The sequence below is a fragment of the Pongo pygmaeus genome, chromosome 4, assembly GCF_028885625.2.
Source record: "Pongo pygmaeus isolate AG05252 chromosome 4, NHGRI_mPonPyg2-v2.0_pri, whole genome shotgun sequence".
NCBI lineage: Eukaryota > Metazoa > Chordata > Mammalia > Primates > Hominidae > Pongo > Pongo pygmaeus.
This window is the reverse complement of record NC_072377.2, coordinates 182,480,375-182,501,856: the sequence shown is the minus strand read 5'-3', so window position 1 is coordinate 182,501,856 and position 21,482 is coordinate 182,480,375. Positions and strand designations below refer to the sequence as shown.

At 40.6% G+C, this 21,482-nt stretch overlaps 2 protein-coding genes across 3 annotated transcripts in view; both read left to right on the top strand.

The window, feature by feature from the left end:
- Positions 1 to 21,482, top strand: part of SIMC1 (SUMO interacting motifs containing 1) — a 94,508-nt gene that overhangs the window by 55,866 nt on the left and 17,160 nt on the right. For both annotated transcript variants that reach the window (XM_054487557.2, XM_054487558.2), the window contains exons 5-7: positions 6,608 to 6,762; positions 15,182 to 15,334; positions 17,538 to 17,666. In XM_054487557.2, coding sequence (XP_054343532.1) covers positions 6,608 to 6,762; positions 15,182 to 15,334; positions 17,538 to 17,666 — 437 coding nt within the window. The remainder of the gene's footprint in view (positions 1 to 6,607; positions 6,763 to 15,181; positions 15,335 to 17,537; positions 17,667 to 21,482) is intronic.
- Positions 909 to 3,838, top strand: LOC129036436 (lys-63-specific deubiquitinase BRCC36-like). The gene has a single exon (XM_054487562.2). The coding sequence runs from the start codon at positions 1,138 to 1,140 to the stop codon at positions 2,101 to 2,103; it is 966 nt and encodes a 321-aa protein (XP_054343537.1). The 5' UTR covers positions 909 to 1,137; the 3' UTR covers positions 2,104 to 3,838.

Genomic DNA, 21,482 nt, shown 5'->3' with positions numbered 1-21,482 from the left:
GATGAGGGTTAATATCCAGAATATATAAAGAACTCCAGCAACTCAACAACAAATGAATAACCCAATTTAAAAATGGGCAGAGGACTTATATAGACATTTCTCCAAAGATGATATGGAAATGGCCAACAAACTTCTGAAAAGATACTCAATATAACTAGTCATTAGAGATATGCAAATCAAAACCACAATGCAGTGTCACCTCATACCAATTAGAATGGCCACTATTTTTAAAAAAACAAAGTGTGGGCAAGAATTTGGAGAAATTAGAACCTTTGTGCACTTTTGGTGGGATTGTAAAGTGGTGCAACTGCTATGGAAAACAGTATGAGGGAATGTGAAATGGGAAGTTGTTCAATGGATATAGAGTTTCAGTTTTGCAAGATGAAAAGTTCTGGGGCTCTTTTACAGGACTGTGAATATACTTAACACTACTGAACTGTACACTTAAAAATGTTTACGATAGTAAATTTAATGATAATGTGGTTTTTATAACAGTTTTTTTTTTTTTGAGACAGAGTCTTGCTCTGTTGCCCAGGCTGGAGTGCAGTGGCGTGATCTCAGCTCCCTGCAAGCTCCGCCTCCTGGGTTCACACCATTCTCCTGCCTCAGCCTCCCGAGTAGCTGGTACTACAGGCGCCCGCCACCACGCCTGGCTAATTTTTTGTATTTTTAGTAGAGACGGGGTTTCACCGTATTAGCCAGGATGGTCGTGATCTCCTGACCTCGTGATCCACCCGCCTCAGCCTCCCAAAGTGCTGGGATTACAGGTTGTAAGCCACCGCGCCTGGCTTTTATCACAATTTTTAAACTTTTGTTAAAAGAAAACAGACAATAATAGACATTGCCAAGAATGTGGAGAACATAAGTCTCATACATTGCTGATGAGAATATAAATAGTACAGGCACTCTGGAAAATGGTTTGACAGTTTCTTTAAAAGTTGAACATAAATTTATTTGCCCTGTCTATTCCAATTCTAGATATAGACCCAACAAAAATGAAAACCTCTGTCAGCCAAAGACTTACATTCAAATGTTCAAAGCAGTGATGCATAATAGCCAAAATGTGGAAATAACCCAAATGTCCATCAGCTGGTGAATGGATAAACAAAATGAAATACTGTTCAGTAATTAAAAGCAATGAGCTGGGCCAAGATGGCAGTGCAGGTGGTGCAGGCGGTGCAGGCAGTTCATCTCGAGTCTGACGCTTTCCTCGTTTGTCTCAACCATGCTCTGAGCACAGAGAAGGAGGAAGTGATGGGGCTGTGCATAGGGGAGTTGAACGATGATATAAGGAGTGACTCCAAATTTGCATATACTGGAACTGAAATGCTCACAGTTGCTGAAAAGGTTGATGCCATCAGAATTGTTCACATTCATTCTCTCATCATCTTACGATGTTCTGATAAGAGGAAGGACCAAGTAGAAATTTCTCCAGGGCAGGTGTCTGCAGCTTCAACAGAGGCAGAGAGGTTGGCTGAACTGACAGGCCGCCGCATGAGAGTTGTGGGCTGGTATCATTCCCATCCTCATATAACTGTTTGGCTTTCACACGTTGATGTTCGCACACAAGCCATGTACCAGATGATGGATCAAGGCTTTGTAGGACTTATTTTTTCCTGTTTCATAGAAGGTAAGAACACAAGCACTGGCCGGGTACTCTACGCTTGCTTCCAATCCATACAGGCCCAAAAGAGTTCAGAGTCCCTTCATGGTCCACAAGACTTCTGGAGCTCCAGCCAGCACATCTCCATTGAGGGCCAGAAGGAAGAGGAAAGGTATGAGAGAATCAAAATCCCAATCCATATTGTACCTCATGTCACTATCAGGAAAGTGTGCCTTGAATCAGCAGTAGAGCTGCCCAAGATCCTGTGCCAGGAGGAGCAGGATGCATATTGGAGGATCCACAGCCTTACACATCCGGACTCAGTAACCAAGATCCATAATGGCTCAGTGTTTACCAAGAATCTGTGCAGTCAGATGTCGGCAGTCAGCGGGCCTCTTCTACAGTGGTTGAAGGACAGACTGGAGCAAAACCAACAGCATTTGCAGGAATTGCAACAAGAAAAGGAAGAGCTTATGCAAGAACTTTCTTCTCTAGAATAAAGCAGGAGACAAAATGGAGAAAGATGAAAATATCCAGTGTGAAGTTACTTAAGCTAAATCAGTTTTGAAGAGGAAAAACTTGGAGGACTCACATTACCTGACTTCAAGACTTACTATAAAGCTGTAGTAATCAAGATAGATGGTATTGGCAGAGGAACAGACACATAGATCAATGGAACAGATGAGAGAACCCAGAAATAAATCCATATAAATATGCTCAACTGATTTTGAAAAAGTGCAAAAGCAATTCAATGGAGGAAGAATAGCCTTTCTGACAAATTATGCTGGAGCAATTAGACACCCATAGCGAGGAGAAAAAAGAACCTCTACTTAAACCTTACATCTTATATAAAATTTAACTCAAAATGTATAATGGACTTAAATGCAATACATAAAACTATATAACTTTGAAAAAAGCCACAGGAGAAAAATCTTCAGGATCTTGGGCTAGGTGACAAGTTCTTGGACTTTGCCCCAAAAGCATATCCATAAAAGATAAAAACTGGTATATTGGACTTCTTCAAAATTTAAAATCTTGTGATTTAAGAAGAGGAAAAGATAAGCTACAGATTGAGGTGAATTTGCAAACTATATATCTGATCAATTTGGAATATATAAAGTGTGCTAAAAACTCAACTGAAGTCAGGCATGGTAGCTCATGCTTGTAATCTCACCACTTTGGGAGGCCAAGATGGGAGGCTTGAGGTTAGGGGTTCCAGACCAACCTGGGCAACATAGTGAGACTGTCTCTACAAAAAAATTTTTTTTAAAGATTAGCTGGGCACCGTCCCAGCTACTAGGGAGGCAGGAGGATCACTTGAGCCCAGGAGTTTGAGGCTGCAGTGAGCTATGATCACACCACCACACTCCAACCTGTGTAACAGAATGAGGCCTTGTCTCAAAAAAAAAAGGCCACAAAAACTCAACAATAAAAACAAACAGTCCAATTAGAAAATGGGCAAAAGACATGAATAAATGTTTCACTGAAGAGGATCTATAGATGGCAAGTAAGCATATGAAAAGCCGTTAAACTCCATAAGTCACCAGGGAATGCAAATTGAAACCACAGTGAGGCTATGACTTACTTATCTGAATGGCTAAAGAAAAAATAGTGAAAATACCAAATACTAATGAGGATACAAACTGGATATTTTATACATTGTTGACAGGAATGTAAAATGGTACAGCCACTCTGGAAAAGAGTTTATAAATTTCTTATCAAGTTAAACATAATTTTTTAATCATGGTTAAACAAACCATCCATAACTTGGAATACTACTCTGGAATGAAAAGGAACTAACTGTTGATACAAGAACCTGGTTGTACCTCAGGGGTATTATGGTGACCAAAAAAGCCAGTCTCAAATGGTCACATACTGTATGATTGCATTTATATAACATTCTTGAGGTGACAAAATTATTGAAATGAAGAACAGATTAATGGTTGCCAGGGATAGGGACTGGAGGAGGTGTGGGGTATGTATGACTATAAAGGGATGACTCAAGGAGTTCCTTTGTGCTGATGGAACAGTTCTATATGATTATGATGATTATGATGTTGATTATAACATTTGATTATGAAGTTAAGCATGTGAGTCTTGACCTCTGCTGAAGTTGTATGGACCTACATACACACAAATGAATGCATGTAAAATCTGGTGATACTGAATAAAGTCTGTAGTCTAGATAGCAAAAAATAAAAATAAAAAATAAAAAATAAGCAATGCGCTATTGATGCATACCATTAATATGGGCAGACCTTAAAAAAAATAAGCTAAGTGAAAGAAACCACACACAAAACATTACATATTGTGTGATTCTATTTCTAAGAAATGTTTAGAAAAGGCAGATCTAGAGAGACAGAAAGCAGATGAGTGGTTGCCTTGGCCTGATGATTAGAAAGAGAACTGTAAGTGCCCATGAGGGATCTTTTGGGATAATGGAAATGTTCTAAAAAGTAGATTATGGTAGTGTTTGCACAACTCAGTAGGTTTACTACAAATCATTGAATTGTACTTTTAAAATGGCTGAATTTTATGGTGTGCTAATAAAGTTGTTTTATTTATTTATTTTTGAGACAGGGTCTCTTGCTCTGTCACCCAGGCTGGAGTGCAGTGGCGTGATCATAGCTCACTGCAGCCATGACCTCTTGAACTCAAGTGATCCTCCTGCCTCAGCCTCCTAAGTAGCTAGGACTACAGGCACATGCTATCATGCCTGGCTAATTTTTTTATTTTTATTTTTGTAGAGATGGGGTCTCACTGTGTTTCCGGGGCTGGTCTTGTTTCCTGGCCTCAAATGATCCTCCCACCTCAGCCTCCCAGAATTCTGAGATCACAGGCATGAATGACTATGCCCAGCCCACATTATTTAAAAAAAAAAAAAGGAGAAAGAATTATTTGGGGAAAATAGGTATTCTCAAAATTCAGCACTATTCTTGAGTTGAAAAAGATATATTATAATTACAGGTAGTTAAAGGAGGGGAGAAAAAAACAAAACTCTAGAAAAACAAAAAAAACTTCACAAGAAAGGAATGATTTTCTTAGTATACTATATGGATTTACTGAAAGTAGTTAGTAAAAGTATTTAGTAAATACTTTTAACAGAATCCTGACACTGTAAACACTATGTAGTTATAACATTTAGAATCAATTTATATACAAAGCATAGGAGACAATTTTATTAGCCTTGACGATGTAAAATGGAAAGTATAGAAGATAAAGTTGGGAGATGAAAAGGGACAGGACCTCTGAAAGTAGTAGGGCTGGTGTAACATTCTTATCTTCCAAAATGGGGAGTCAAGAGATACTGTCTATAGATGATGGAAATACACTTATTTTAGGAAGAGAAGAGGTGGGGGACTGGCCTAAGTAAATTCTTATCTAGCATAGCAGAAACCAATAGATAATGTCTACAATTGATAAATCAAGAAATCATAATAAAAGCCTATTTCTTTAGAGATGTTTATGGTGACTTCTAGAAGAATGAGTTAAAAATTATTCTAGGATACTGGAGAAGACAAGTAGTGGTGGAGAGTGGAGTCAGTAGAAGACTTTCTTTTTATCAAAAATCTAGCACAAGGCTGGGCGCAGTGGCTCACGCCAGTAATCCCAACACTTTGGGAGACTGATGCAGGTGGATCACCTGAGGTCAGGAGTTCAAAGACCAGCCTGACCATTATGGTGAAACCCTGTCTCTACTAAAAAAACAAAAATTAGCCAGGTCTGGTGGCAGGCACCTATAATCCCAGCTACTTGGGAGGCTGAGGCTGGAGAATTGCTTGAGCCTGGGAGGCAGAGGTTACGGTGAGCCAAGAACGCGCCACTGCACTCCAGCCTGGGTGACAGACTGAGACTCCATCTCAAAAAAAAAAAAAAAAAAATCTAGCACAGGTACTTGATTTTTTAAAAAAGCATTTGCATCAGTTATCAAGGATTAGAGAAAAACACATTTGGAAGACAAAGATATTGTCACCTCCTCCCAAAAAAGAAAGAAATGATATGTATTTAGAATGGTCACTTAGTTTCCTACTGACTGAATCATATCCTGGTCCATTAGTTTATATTCTGAGAAATATACCTATTCCCTGGAGTTCGGAAGTTCCACACAGTCCAGAAATAGTTTGGTACTTTCTGGTTCTTTAAAGTTTGAAGCCTAAACTCCCAGCACTTGTCTGGTAGTAAAGGGAAACCAACAAATTGTGCATGCCTGCCTACTATGTGACAGGTACTTACGCTGTCTTTGGTAAGGTTAGAATTATCCCCATGTAAACTAGAAGGACAGTAAGTCCTAGAGGGCTTAAATAAAGGACAGAGCTAGGTCTAAAACAAACATTAACAAAAACTGAATGCTGCGTGCCTCCAAAGCCCATGCTGTTTAACTGTTTGTCAGTTAGGATCATTTCACCTGTAACAGAATACCCAACTCAGGCTTGGCCCAACAGTCAAGTTGAGCCAAGCCAACAGACTTGGCTCAATCAGCTCGCATGACTGGAAGTTCATCAGTAGAATGGACATCATGGTGGTTTGATCTAGCAGCACAGAAGTCATTAAAGAACCAGTTTCTCTTTCTCTGTTTTGCCATCCGTAGTTTTGGGTATATCCTGAGGTTGATAGGTTCAGTGAGAGGGAGAGATTGACTTCCCATGGCTGCCTCTTAAATCAAATGATCTACAATCCTAGAGATTCCAGTAGATATCTGATTGCAGCTTAGGTGTTAGAAAATTATAATTATCTGCAGATGCCTAGATCCTTAGAACAGGTAATAATACTTAAAAAATAGTTTCTGAAACCTTATAATGTATGATTTTTTTCAGCAGTCGCCCTATTTGTCCTCTCTCATAATGACCCAGACTAACTGCCCTCTCCTAGGAGCCTCTCTTTTAAGCACAGGCATACTTGTTGATGCATGGCCTTCTCTTGGGCTTAGTATTTATGAGAGCCCACTGTTGACTGTCATCCAGAAGACTGAGAAGAAAGACTGACTTCTCATTCTTTTTCCCACAGGGACAAACTCTGCCTGGGCGAGTCCTTTTCCTGCGTTATGTCGTTCAGACCCTAGAAGATGACTTCCAGCAGACCCTGAGGAGGCAACGGCAGCACCTGCAGCAATCCATTGCAAACATGGTGCTGTCCTGTGACAAGCAGCCCCACAATGTCAGGTAAGCAGCCACCTGAGCCCTGAGATGAGAAGAGGTAAGGGATTATAGGTGGGCAGCTGCTGAAGGCCAGAATATCAGCCAGGTGAGGTTTTCTAGTCAGTAGATAGTGTAATAGGGCTAATTATTAAAACTGTAGATAGACCAGGTGCAGTGATTCACACCTGTAATCCCAGTACTTTGGGAGGCCGAGGTGGGCAGATCACTTGAGGTCAGGAGTTCAAAACCAGCCTGGCCAACATGGCAAAACCACGTCTCTACTAAAAATATACAAATTAGCAGGGCGTGGTGGTGTATGCCTGTAATTCCAGCTACTTGGGAGGCTGAGGTGGGAGAATCACTTGAACCCAGGAGGCAGAGGTTGCAGTGAGCCGAGATTGCACCGCTGTACTCCAGCCTGGGTGACAGAGCAAGACCCGTCTCAAAAATAATTAATTAATTTTTTTAAATAAAACTATAGCTAATCATAAAAGAAACCCCTCCTGATAATCATAAAAGAAACCAACAATGCGGCAGGCACCACATAGCTTGAGTGAGTTTTCTCTCAAGACCAACAGACTTCCTTTGGTCTATTTCAATATTGTCCAAACAACCTTATGAAATCTAGGGGAAAACCTTATGTAAAACTTTTCAGTTTTTATTAACCTACATTTATTCCTATCCCCCGATGAACCTCAATATAAATCTCATTTGTCACTACTAGTTTCTGGAAAGTAATATCTATAACAAGAGGTCATGTAGCTGACAATAAGGTACATTAGATAGTAAGCATGTGTTCTTTTTTGCAGAATCCAGAGTTTCTGGAAGCATGGAACTACTATATGCTTATACCTAGTGGGGGAAAATATGATCTTTAGGGTAGGGGATCGTGGGCTGGAATTTTCCTTTTGGAACTACAGATGGCCCTGACTCATGATGGTTTGGCTTAGGATTTTTTGACTTTACATTGGTACAGAAGCAATAACCATTCAGTAGAAACTATACCTCAAGTACCCAACAAACATTCTGTTTTTCATTTTCAGTATAGTATTCAATAAATTGCATAAACTGTTCAACACTTTATTATAAAATAAGCTTTGTGTTGCATGATTTTGCCCAACTAGCTGTCAGTGTTCTGAGCACATTTAAGGGAGGCTAGGCTAGGCTACAGTGTTTGGTAGATTGGGTGCATTAAATGTGTTTTCAACTGAAAATATTTTCAGCTTACAGTGGTGTCTTAGTCCCTTTGTGTTGCCATAAAGGAATGCTGGAGGCTGGGTAATTTATAAAGAAAAGAGGTTTATTTGGCTCACAATTCTACAAGCTGTACAAGAAGCATGGCTCCAGCATCTGTTTCTGGTGAGGGCATCAGGAAGCTTCTACTCATGACAGAAGGTGAAGGAGAGCTGGAGTATCACCTGGCAAGGGAGGAAGGAAGACAGGGGGCGGGGCTATAGTGCCAACCTCTGTCAAACAGTCGGCTCTCAAGTTAACTAATAGAGTGAGAACTCACTCGTTACCATGAGGACAGCACCGAGACATTTATGAAGGATCTGCCTCCATGACCCAAACATCTTCCACTAGGCCCCATCTCCAACATTGGAGATCATATCAACATGAGATTTGGAGGGGTCAGATATCAAAGCTATATCAGATGGGTTTATCCAGATGTAACCCCATCGTAGGTTGAGCATCCGAACATCCCTTGCTTTTTTGGAAATGGCTTTTACTAGAAGGGTGTACCAGCATCTCTTTGTTGAGAGCAGCATTGAAACTCTTCCACATTTATGTTCTCATATGTTCTTATATATTTGTTGAAAGTAGTATACATAGGTCAACATGAGGCATTGACTATGATAAATCCTCTAATAAAAAGGAGGACGTTTCGTTATGTTTTGGGCATTGGTCAGTTTTCCCACCTCCTTAGTTTACATGCCCATATTTATTTCCCTATATGTGATATTTTATCTAATTTTAGGGGTACAAAATCAGTAAGCAGAGAATCAACAAAGAGCACAAGACAGCATAGTTGAATTTTAAAGCGAAAAATTGGCCGGGTGCAGTGGCTCACACCTGTAATCCCAGTACTTTGGGAGGCCGAGGCGGGCAGATCACCTGAGCCCAGGAGTTCAAGACCAGCCTGGCCAACACGGTGAAACCCTGTCTCTACTAAAAATACAAAAATTAGCTGGGCATGGTGGCATGTGCCTGTAATCCCAGCTACTTGGGAGACCGAGACAGGAGAATTGCTTGAACCTGGGTGGCAGAGGTTGCAGTAAGCCAAGATCACACCACTGCACTCCAGCCTGGGCGACAGAGCAAGACTCTGTCTCAAAAGCAAATAAAAAATAAATTTTAAAAAGTGAAAAATAATTTACATAATGAGAACAATTCCATCTACCATTATGCTTTGCGAGCCTAGGCATTAAGAGTGAGTGGGATACCCAAGGCACTGTTCTCTCAGTTGCTTTCATTTTCACCTCCTGTGATGTGAGCCTCTCACTGTACAGGGTATGACTCTTGGGTTTAAAGATAGGCATTTAAGGCTGGGCACAGTGGCTCACACCTGTAATCCTAGCACTTTGGGAGGCCAAGATGGGCAGATCACTTGAGGTCAGGAGTTCGACACGAGCCTAGCCAACATGGTGAAACCCCATCTCTACTAAAAAATACAAAAAAAAAAAAAAAAAAAAACCCAAAAAATTTGCCAGGCATAGTGCCAGGCACCTGTAATCCCAGCTACTTGAGAGGCTGAGGCAGGAGAATTGCTTGAACCCAGGAGGTGGAGGTTGCAGTGAGCCAAGATCACGCCATTGCACTCCAGCCTGGGCAACAAGAGGGAAACTCTGTCTCATAAATAAATAAAGGCATTTTGGGCTGCGCATGGTGGCTGAGGCCTGTAATCCCAGCACTTTGGGAGGCCAAGGTGGGCAGATTACATGAGGCCAGGAGTTTGAGACCAGCCTGGCCTCAAAACCCCACCTCTACTAAAAGTGCAAAAACAGCCAGGCATGGTGGTGCACTTCTGTAATCCCAGCTACTCGGGAGACTGAGGCATGAGAATCATTTAAACCTGGGAGGCAGAGGTTGCAGTGAGCCAGGATTGCACCACTGCAATTTAGCCTGGGCAACAGAGGAAGACTCTGTCTCAAAAACAAAACAACAACGACAAAGATTGGCATTTTTGAGGGGTGTTTGTGACCTCTAAATCTAGGCCAGGTCCTCTGTTTTGTGCTTACTCAATGAAAAAAATCATTTGTTTCAGTTGGCAGGAAAATGAGCTATCTTTGATTCATTAAGAAATGGATATTAGACTGAGTTGGTGATTACAAGGATGTATGCATGTATTTATCTAAATTCATCAAACAAAACTTTGACAATTTATTGTATGTAAATTATACCTCAAAGAGGTATTTTTAAAAAGAGAGAGAGATGATCAGTCTCCATATGACCGCCTCTTAAGGGGTCTTTTCTTTCTTTCATTTTGAAGTATGCATACAAAGAGTAGACTAGTTTCTACAAGACTTCAGAAATATACTTGTCTCCAGGTCCCCTCACCTGCATTTCTGTTTCTCTTTAATTGATTTTTTTAATATTTACCCCCATATGGCAAAATAACATGCTTGCAGTGCTGCTTCTTGATTTTTCATTGTTAGCCATTATCTGTTGACTTCTCACATGAAAGGTAGGGAGTTTGCTCTTTTTCCTCCCCACATTCCCCATCACACACATATTTGCCAGCCCCTATATCATTAATATATTATAATTTTTATATCAGTGTTCAATGTTTCTATTACTATGACTATGTATGCTAGTCAGAATTTTACTAAGTACTAAACCGTGATTGCTTTTCCTTTCATTCATATCTTTTTGTTTTCCCTAAGGTTAATAATTATCCTATTTTTAAGTTTCTTGCTTTCCTTGTACATATCAGAATTCAACCCCAAATTCTCTCCTAGTTGTGTTACCGGTGGAGGGTGTCTAGGTTCTTGGCATCTTGAACAAAGAACTGGACAAAATGTACAAACAAAGCAAGGAAAAATGAAGCAACAAAAGCAGAGATTTGTTGAAAATGAAGGCACACTCCACAGGGTGGGAGCAGGCCCAAGCAAGCAACTCAAGAGCCTGGTTACAGAATTTTCTGGGGTTTAAATACCTTCTAGAGGTTTCTCATTGTACTTGATGTACACCCTATGTAAATGAAGTAATGGCCCACCATCAGTTTGATTAGTTGTGGGAGGGGAAAAATCAGAGGCTGAAGTGAAGTTACAAAGTTATACTCCTATGCAAATGAAGACTTGGCCCATGACCAGCCTGATTGGTTGTGGGAGGGGACCAGTCAGAGGTACTTTCAATTTTTCATCTGCCATGCAGAAAAAGCAGGGAGCAGGGCAGGGTTGCAAAGGGAGAAGCCTCTGGTCCTTTTGTTACTTGGGCGTGGAAAATTGGGGTTTTCCTTTTGATTTAGTTAGAGGAATTCAACATGAATTGGCCTTAGGTTCCCTGCATCCAGATCCTATTTTCTTGCCTCAGTTGGTCTCAGTATCCCCTCAAGATATTCACACTGGATTGTCCTACTAGTTTCTTCTCAAAAATCTGAGGCAGAATGTTTTGATCTCCTTCAATCTAGATCACTCGTCCTCTTTTCCAGTCTTCATCGTAAATTTGAGAGTCCTCTTTAATGCTTTTCAAGACTGGATGACTTGTTTGTTTGTCCTGTCTTTTCTCTTTCATGGCCCGTACCTTCATTTAAGGAATCCATTCCTAGCAGCTTTCTAAGAAAGGTGTATGCGAAGTAAAGTTTCTGAGATCTTGTTTGTCTGCAAATGTCTTTATCTTCTCATACATTGATTGATAATTAGACTGAGGATAGATGATTTGCTTAGAAATAACTTTTCTACAGAACATCAAAGGAAATCTTTCATTGTCTTCTAGCTTCCAGAATTGCTGTTAAGAAATGATAAGTAGCCGGATGTGGTGGCTCACACCTGTAGTCCCAGCACTTTGGGAGGCCAAGGTGGGTGGATCACTTTGAGCTCAGGTGTTCAAGACCAGCCTGGGCAACATGGCAAAACCCCATCTCTACCAAAACTACAAAAAACTAGCTGAGTGTAGTGGCGCACACCTGTGGTCCCAGCTACGCGGAAGGCTGAGATAGGAGGATCACTTGAGCCTGGGTGGCAGAGGTTGCACTGAGCTGAGATCATGCCACTGCACTCCAGCCTGGGTGTGAGAGCAAGAAGACCCTGTCTCAGGGGAAAAAAAAGAAGTCATAAGTTATTTCGATTACTGATTCTTTGTATGTGCCCTGGTTTTTCCCTCTGGAAGTTTGTAAAGTTCTCTTTTTGCCAAATGTGCCTATCCTAGGTTTATATTCATCCATTGGGTTGGGCATTCAGTGGGCCATTTCAGTCTGGAAAAATGTCCTTCATTTCTAATAAACAGGATTTTTCACTTTTGTAATTATCTTTCTAATTTCCAAGAGCTCTTTTATTTTTTCTCTGTGTCTTCCTTATTAAAATTAATAAATAAGCCAGGTATGGTGGCATGTGCCTGTAGTCCCAGCTACTGGAGAGGCTGAGGCAGGAGGATTGCTTGAGCTCAGGAGTTCAGTGAGCTATGATGGCACCACTGCACTCCTGCCTGGACAACAGAGCAAGCCCTTATCTCTAAAAAATAATAATAATAGGCTGGGCACAGTGGCTCAGGCCTGTAATCCTAGCACTTTCAGGGGCCAAAGTGGAAAGATAGCTTGAGGCCAGGAGTTCAAGACCAACCTGGGCAACATAGCAAGACCCTGACTCTGCAAAAAAAAAAAATAATATAAACTGTATTCTTATTTTCTTCTTTCCTGGATCCATGTCATCTCATATCTTTGATTTTGCTAATCAGAATTTTCATTTTTGTTTATTCTGTTTCTCTTCTACATAATGTCTGTTTTCTCCAAGTTGCTTTTTTGGGAGGTAGGAGAGGCTATTTCGGTCTCTATCTCTTTATGTTAAAAGCTTTCCATAGATGTCTGGTAAACCTTGGTAGTCTATAGTCTATCCATATTTAAAGGTGCGAGACTCAAAAGCTAATGGAAGCTCTGAAGACACGAGAGGACTTGTCATTTCTGCACTTCCCTCTAGGTGGAGCTGATTTCTCATTTCTAAGAAAATTTCTTGAGTCGAGGTCTTTCCTCTTGGGCTGGTTCGGTTTTACAGAGAAGACATCCAGCCTCTTACATGAAGGATAAAGACAGGATGCCAAGGTTTTGGAAGACATGTGTGAGAAGATGGCAAGGGTCTCTGCATTCAGCATGCCTGTGTTCATTGAGTGCCCCATTTGCTTCAGTGTTTGCTTCAGTGTCTGCTTCCAAGCCGTGCCTGGTATCCCAGTCCAGAGATCATCTGTTTTACCTCTCCACAAAGTTAACTTGTAGTCTGCAGGATTGGGGAAGTTCTAGAGGTCTAAAAACTTCTTAAACAGCTTTCAAGCCATCCTATTTTATTTATTTATTTTTTATTTTTATTTATTTTTTTTTTTTGAGGCGAAGTCTCACTGTGGTTGCCCAAGGCTGGAGTGCAGCAGCCCGATCACAGCTCACTGCAGCTTTGACCTCCCTGGGGTCAGGTGATCCTCCCACCTCAGCCTCTTGGGTAGCTAGGACTACTAGCACGTGCCACCACGCCCTGCTAATTTTTAATATTTTTAGTAGAAACAGGTTTTCACCATTTTGCCCAGGCTAGTCTCAAACTCTTGGACTCAAGCCATTTGCCCACCGCAGCTTCCCAAAGTGCTGGGATTACAAGAGTGAGCCACCATGCCTGGCCACCTCCTACATATTTCAATTTACCCCTCTTTCACCATCACTTCAGAGAAACCTGGTGCTACCACTTGCAGAACTTATTGAAGTTTTTTTTTTTTTTTAAGTAAATAGGATTAAATAGGATAGCTCTTCTCTGCTGCTGGCTTAGGATTCAGCTTTCTCAATTCCACTAAGTCGATTAAAATGTATTCCTTTGCCTAATTCATAGGCTTGGATTAAACATCATCTTAAAACATGGCACAGTGGCTTTATTTGCTCAGTTAATTGGTTGCTTTTAATTTTGTAATCAGCATCTCTCAACCTACTCCCAAATCAAAGACTAAGCCCTTGATGGTTACCTCACCCCTCATCCATCAGCCTGAGCAACATAGCCAGAACCCATCTCTACACCCCTCATCACCCACCTTGCACCCAGGTGATCATCATTCTGCATGGTCATTATTTCATTTCTTTTCTTTCTATGTAGTTTTATTGCATATACATGTATTCCTATAAAATATATTTTTTTACTTTAGTTCCTTTAGCTCTATATTAAAAGGTATCATGCTGTATGTAATCTATTGAGAATTTTATTTTTCACTTACTATTTTATAGTACCAAGATTTGTCCATATTGTTGCCTGTCACTGTAGTTATTCATATTGATATTCATATTCATATTCATATCCTTCATTTGCCTTCCACCTTTCAAAATTTCACTGCTATCACCCGGGAGGCGGAGCTTGCAGTGAGCCGAGATTGCACCACTGCACTCCAGCCTGGCGACAGGGCGAGACTCCGTCTAAAAAAAAAAAAAAAAAAAAAACTCACTGCTATTCATCTTCTCTCCTCTTCTCTTCTTCCTTGTGGATATTTTTCAAAAGTTATTTATTATAATATTAGTGGGGTTTTAGGAGGAAACAAAATTAGGTGTGTATATTCAATCTACTATTTTTACCTAGGTTACCTAAGTAATCATTAAAAGTAGTTTTGACTATATGAGATGTTTTTACCTTATTAACTTGTAGAGCCTCATCCCTGTATAAAGTATGATTCCACTGCACACACTCTAAACCTTAGTTGTTAACATTAATAGGTGACAATAATATAGAGCTGGCAAGGACTTCTGTGGCCACCCAGTCTAACTTTCCACTTGGTTTAGGAATGTTCCTGCTCAGGAAGGCACAGATAGTACTATTTTACCCTGAAGTTACTTTTGAATACTTACAACTCAAAGAAAAATGTTGGTATTTTAGTTAGCTTTTTTTTTTTTTTTTTTTTTTTTTGTAGAGATGGGTTCTTGCTGTGTTGCTCAGGCTGGTCTCAAACTCCTGGTCTCAAAAGATCCTCCCACCTCAGCCTCCCAAAGTGCTGGGATTACAAGCGTCAGCCACCATGCCTGGCCTTTAGTTGACTTTTACAGCCTTACTGCAGTTAAATGTGATGTTTTTATTAGACTTGTTTAATTACTGACAATAGCCGAAGGGCCCTTTTGTTGCCTATAGGGAAATCCAGGGATCTGGGGGCCCAGGTTAAGGCTGTAGTTCTGAGCACCATAAATACAACAGACATTGAAACCTTTTCTTTCTTTCTTTCTTTTTTTTCTGCACAGGAAAAGAAAGAATAAACCTTTTCTTTCTTTTTTCCATTACAGGGATGTTATCAAGTGGCTGGTCAAAGCAGTAACTGAAGATGGATTGACTCAGCCCCCAAATGGAAATCAAACGTCTTCAGGAACAGGAATCTTGAAGGCTGGCAGTAGCCACCCTTCTTCCCAGCCCAACCTGACAAAGAACACCAATCAGCTGTAAGGGGCAGGCAGTTATCTTTCTTGGGGTTTAGTGTTTTAGAGAGAACAACACCAATCCCTAAGAGCAGCTTCCCCCAAATTAACAAGATCTTAGAACATAGGGTGATGCTTATTCAAGACTTAGTTTAACTAAAGGCTAAATTTCTAATTTCAAAGGTAGAACAAAACCAGGTGCTTTCACCCCTAGAATGAATAGGACTTCACAAAGTGAATACGAAGTCACAACGCAGATGCAAAACAAATGCTAGAGGACACTGCCCTTCACTTCCTGCATTTCAGGAGACAGTAAAGGGTTACAGCTCCTCATCACTTCAGATATCCATTGCCATAGAGAAGGAGTGGTGTGTAGTGTGAGTTTTGTTAACCTCGAGTCCTCAAGGTCCTGGGTTTCTCTCCCCAGGTCCCAGGAGAAAAATAGCAGTTCAGCCTGCAGGTTCCAACACACCAAGGCAGGTCTCATCACCGCAGACTGCACTGGAAAGAAATTCATGGCATTTCTTTTCTGGAGTTGAGAGTGGCCTTGGCATTTTTTGAGAGATGCCGGGATATTAGGGGCTGGGGCTACCCTTGCACAAATAAGCCAGTATTCCATGTCAATCATATTGTTAAAAGCCAGTCACACTGGGCATTTCAAATGTAACATTTGTGTCTGAATTCACAATGTTATGTTATAATCCGGTTGCACCAACCTGATTTTTATGGAAGGCCTACAAGTTTAAATTGTTTCCTAAATTATAAATAATTATAACTAATTTAGGAAAAAATTTTATATCTAAAGGGGAATGTTTTGGAACAATGAAGCATTTGGACAGATTGAGGAAGGCCCTAAAGTGGCATTCTGCCACATGGGCCACATACAGACCCAAGAGGGAGATGGACACTGTTCCTTCAATGGAAGCTAATATCATATAACAATCATCATAATAAAGTTTATAAATACATGTTAGTAGAAATAACAATAGGGTCCCCTAAAAGTCAATTTTGTTATGATCTTAACAACAATAATAGGTTGCTACCACTTATCACTAGAGAGTCCCTGTCTGTGAGATATATTATATAGCACTCACAACTTTACAAAATAGATATTATTGCTCACCCTTTTTATAGATGAGAACACTTGGACTCAGGGCAGTTTAGTAACTTGTCGAAGGTTGAACAGCTTATCATTGTAGAGACAGAATCTGAGGCCAGAGCTCCTGGTCTGGCCCACCTGTTGTGTTACTAGCTGCAGATTTTCTTAAAGTAAAGCCTTTCTTCCGTCACAGATAACACATGTTGCCGGGCGCGGTGGCTCACGCCTGTAATCCCAGCACTTTGGGAGGCCAAGGTGGGCGGATCATGAGGTCAGGAGATGGAGACCATCCTGGCTAACATGGTGAAACCCCGTCTCTACTAGAAAAATACAAAAAAATAGCCCGGCATGGTGGCGGGCACCTGTAGTCCCAGCTACTCAGGAGGCTGAGGCAGGAGAATGGCGTGAACCTGGGAGGCGGAGCTTGCAGTGAGCCGAGATCGCGCCGCTGCACTCCAGCTTGGGCGACAGAGCTAGACTCCATCTCAAAAAAAAAAAAAAAAAAAAAAAATAACACGTGTTAGAAAAGGTTGATATCAGGCCAGGCTCACCTTTCTGAGAGGTTGCCCCGACTCCCAGTGCCACATCAGGCTGGCTCTCTCCCACAGTTAGATCTAATGGGAGAAAAGGTCAGGTTCCACCAGGGGAGGTTCTGAGACTGAACTTAGTAAGAAACTATTGTAAAGGAAATAGTAACAGGAGAAAACTGTATGGCAAATACATATTTTCTCCTGTATCAAAGAAATTTAAATCATTTTAAGTCACTCTGGACCTGTTTCTTCATCTGCAAAATAGGGAAGTTATGGATTAGATGATCCTTATAGTTCTCTAGATCCTTAAGGTTGTGTGGTTCTATTTTTGAATTTAAAAGCAGCTTGCTTTTACAGCTCAACCCCAGGTTCTGAGAGGTTCAGATAGTATGTTCTGGCAGAAGGGATTCAGGTAGGTGAAATTGCTAAATAAAAGCATGCTGATGGTTTGAGTAGTTCTCCCTGACCTTGTGTGTGCTTTATAAGATCCTTGAGTTGTCTCTACTCTCGATGTACACTGGTGGGGACCTCCTCCCAGCCACACAATGGCTCCTTGCCAGACCCTCACACTCATCTGTGTCCTATGTTCTGGACTCAGGATTGCGTGCCAGCTTCAGAGGATGCTCTCCATAGCCGTAGAGGTGGACAGGACCCCCACCTGCAGCTCCAATAAAATTGCCGAGATGATGTTTGGGTATGTGCTGGACATTCCTGAGAGGAGCCAGAGGTGAGTCGTAGTTTTGTTGGGGAGAGTAGTTACTTAAAAAAAAACCTCTTGGAAATCATTTTTATTAAATTAACTTTTCTATCTATGCTACCTGTCAGGAACAGAATTTTACAAGAGAAAATTCCAAACTAATTAAGATAGGAAGAAAATAGTAGAAGGATTATTCTTACGTCTTTGACTTTTGGAAAGGAAGTTCTCAAGTAATTATTATTATTTACAACTGAGATATAATTTCTTGGGAAGAGGCACAGCACCCTAAATGGAGCCTAAATTTTCTAACCTTATCAATTTGCCTAACAATTTTACTCTTCTTTCAATATTTAACTGTTAAGGCTGGGTGCAGTGACTCACACCTGTAATCCCAGCACTTTGGGAGGACTAGGACTAGGCGAGCAGATCACCTGAGGTCAGGAGTTCAAGACCAGCCTTGGCCAACATGGTGAAACCCTGTCTCTACTAAAAATACGAAAATTAGTTGGGCGTGGTGGTGCACACCTATAATCTCAGCTACTCAGGAGGCTGAGACACGAAAATCGCTTGAACCAGGAGGTGGAGGTTGCAGTGAGCTGAGATTGCTCCACTGCACTCCAGCCTGGGTGACAGAGTGAGACTCCATCTCAAAAAAAACAAAAATAAAGGCCGGCCATGGTGGCTCACACCTGTAATCCCAGCACTTTGGGAGACTGAGGTGGGCGGATCATGAGGTCAGGAGATCGAGACCTTCCTGGCTAATGCGATGAAACCCTGTCTCTACTAAAAATACAAAAAAATTAGCTGGGTGTGGTGGTAGGCGCCTGTAGTCCCAGCTATTCAGGAGGCTGAGGCAGGAGAATGCCGTGAACCCTGGAGGCGGAGCTTGCACCGGGCCGAGATTGCGCCACCGCACTCCAGCCTGGGCGACAGAGTGAGACTCCGTCTCAAAAAATAAATAAATAAAATAAATAAATAAATAAAAATTTAACTGTTAAGCCCTGCCTTCTTCTCTGATCTTTATCCATAGGCCTGGCATAAGTGTTCACTAAAGGCTTGGTGGGTGAAAGAAATAGATATATCCAATATTAGAGGAACTAGAGGTGACACAAGAATGAAAAGAGTTGGACCTATAGAATGACCCCAGATATTAAGAATTAGGAATTCAGTTTCTCTAAGCATGAATTAGTGAAGTATTTCATTAGGAAGGGATAAAGAAATGGTTTTTGGCTAAAAACAATGATTCCTTCCTTGAACCAGTAATTTTAAAATCCAGAGGAAGAAAAATAAACTAGAATGAATACGAATTCATGAACAATTGCTGGTATAGGAAATAAGTATAAGAGAGTCATTGTGTAGTGGTGACCCTTGGGGAAATTATGGTGTATGTTTGTCTTCAGTGCATCTCCACCAGCTCCATGCCTGCTTCCCATCCCCATCCCTAAACTCCCAGCTGACAACCAAGACAACTATTGTGCAGCTCTAGTTTCTTCTATTACAAGAAAATGTCATGCCAAATAGTACTGGAATAGGACTTAATTAAAATACTCTGGTAAGATTAAGACATTTACTGAGTCCCTACAATGTGCCAGTCATTGTCACATTAATTATCTCATTTGTTTTCTGTTTTTTTTTCTTTTTCTTTTCCTTTATAATTTAGAAACAGGGTCTTGCTATGTTGCCCATGCTAGTTTTGAACTCCTGGGCTCAAGCAATCCTCCTGCCTCAGCCTCCCAAAGTTCTGGGATTACAGGCATGAGCCACCGCACCCAGCCTTATTTATTTTTCTTATAATGTTATCCCTGTTTATTTATTTATTTATTTTGAGGCAGAGTCTCACTCTGTCACCCAGGCTGGAGTACAGTGGTGGGATCTCAGCTCTCTGCAATCTTTGCCTCCTGGGTTCAAGTGATTCTCCTGCCTTAGCCTCCCGAGTGGCTGGGATTACAGGTGCATGCCCCTATACCCAGCTAATTTGTGTATTTTTAGTAGAGATGGGGTTTCACCATGTTAGCCAGGCTGGTCTCAAACTCCTGACCTCAGGTGATCTGCCCACCTCAGTCTCCCAAAGTGCTGGGATTACAGGCGTAAACCACCGCACCTGGCAATGTTATCTCTATTTAATGAATCAGAAAAGCATTCAAAGAGGTGGAGTTAACTAGCCTAAGTTTATGTAGCTAATCAGGTTGAGAATCCAAATTTAAACCCAGGGCTGCTTAATCCCAAATTCAATATTCAAAGGAGGCAGTATCTTGTACTGGTCAGACAGAAGAAAGTGCACATGAATACCATGCTTGCTCTAACACTTTGTCAGGCGTATTTCATTTGGGTCCAACTCCTCTACTATTCATTCATATAAGCCCAGATGCTGGTAACAAATGGAAAGCTAAGGAATGGGTAACAAAAACAAATTAGGAATTAAAACAGACAAACATGATTTATACAAAACCTGGCCCTACTTTAAAATTCTCTCAGAAGGGGCAAATTGGCCACTCACCCAAATTATGCTAAAAGATACTTTACTTGACCTTTACCTTGATTTATTTTAATTTTCTAAAGATTAAGTATAATTTACATACAATTAAATTATGTAAACTAACTTGCATACATACCATCTAGTGAGTCTTGACAAATGCATATATCTTCTTGACCTATCATTTTCTAATTGCTCATTAGTAGTGTATAGAAACCCTGCAACCTTAATAAATTAACTTATTCTAGTAGGATTTTTGTTTGTTTTCCTTAGGATTCTCTACATACACAATCATGTTGTCTAAAAATACACTTTTAGACAATACACATCCTTCCCAATCTGTGTATGCCTTTTGCTTGCTTTTTCTTGCCATATTGTATAGGCTAGTATCTCCAGAAAAATGTTGGAGAAGCAGTAAGAGTAGACGTTATTGCCCCATTCCTGATCTTAGGGTGAAAACATTCAGTTTTTGACTATTAAGTGTGACATTAGCTATAAATGTTTCATAGATACCCTTTGTCAGATTGAGGGAGCTTCCTTCCATTTCTAGTTTATTATTTTTATGAAGAATAAGTATTGAAATTTGCCAAATATGTTGTCTCCATCTATTGAGATAATCATAGTTTTTCTTCTTTATTCTGTTGATGTGGTGTAATACACTGATTAATTTACTCACATTAAACCAACCTTGCATTCCTGGAATAAAAACCCTACTTGGTTGTGATGTTATCCTTCTTATATATTGATGGATTCAAGTTGCTAATATTTTGTTAAGGGTTTTTGCATCAATGTTTACAAGGGATATTGACCTGTAATTTTATTTTCCTGTAACATTTAATGTTTTCCATAATGTTTCCTTATGCATATTTAAAAGAAAGATAAGTTGGCCAGGCTGGTCTCGAACCCCTGACCTCAGATGATCTGCCCACCTCAGCCTCCCAAAATGCTGGGATTACAGGCGTGAGCCACCAGGCCCGGCCTTCTATGAACTGAATTCTAAAATAAGTTTAAAAAGCAAAATACGAAAGAGTATTATATTAAATATACATATCTTTTTGTAAAAAATGATAAATTAAAACTATACATGATTCTGATCATTTGTTTAAAAAAGAAACAAAGTTAAGGTAAGCCACAGACTAATACAACTGCTTGCATACAGAGAGTGGGTGGGAATGGGATAAAAGGGAGAAAAGGTACTGGGCTGGGTGGTAATGGTGGCAGTGGTGGTGGTGGTAAACATTTCTGTGAGTATGCCTTTTTGTGTGGCTATAAACACTTTTTAGAGTCATGTTAACCCATTTATGCCTGGGGTTGAACATTTTTTGTGTGAAAAATCAGACCTTGGCAATGACCTTCAGCAGTAGGATACAAAT

Excerpts from the sequence above, each read along its gene's own strand:
- LOC129036436 (XM_054487562.2), top strand. The coding sequence starts at position 1,138 with ATGAGCTGGGCCAAGATGGCAGTGCAGGTGGTGCAGGCGGTGCAGGCA.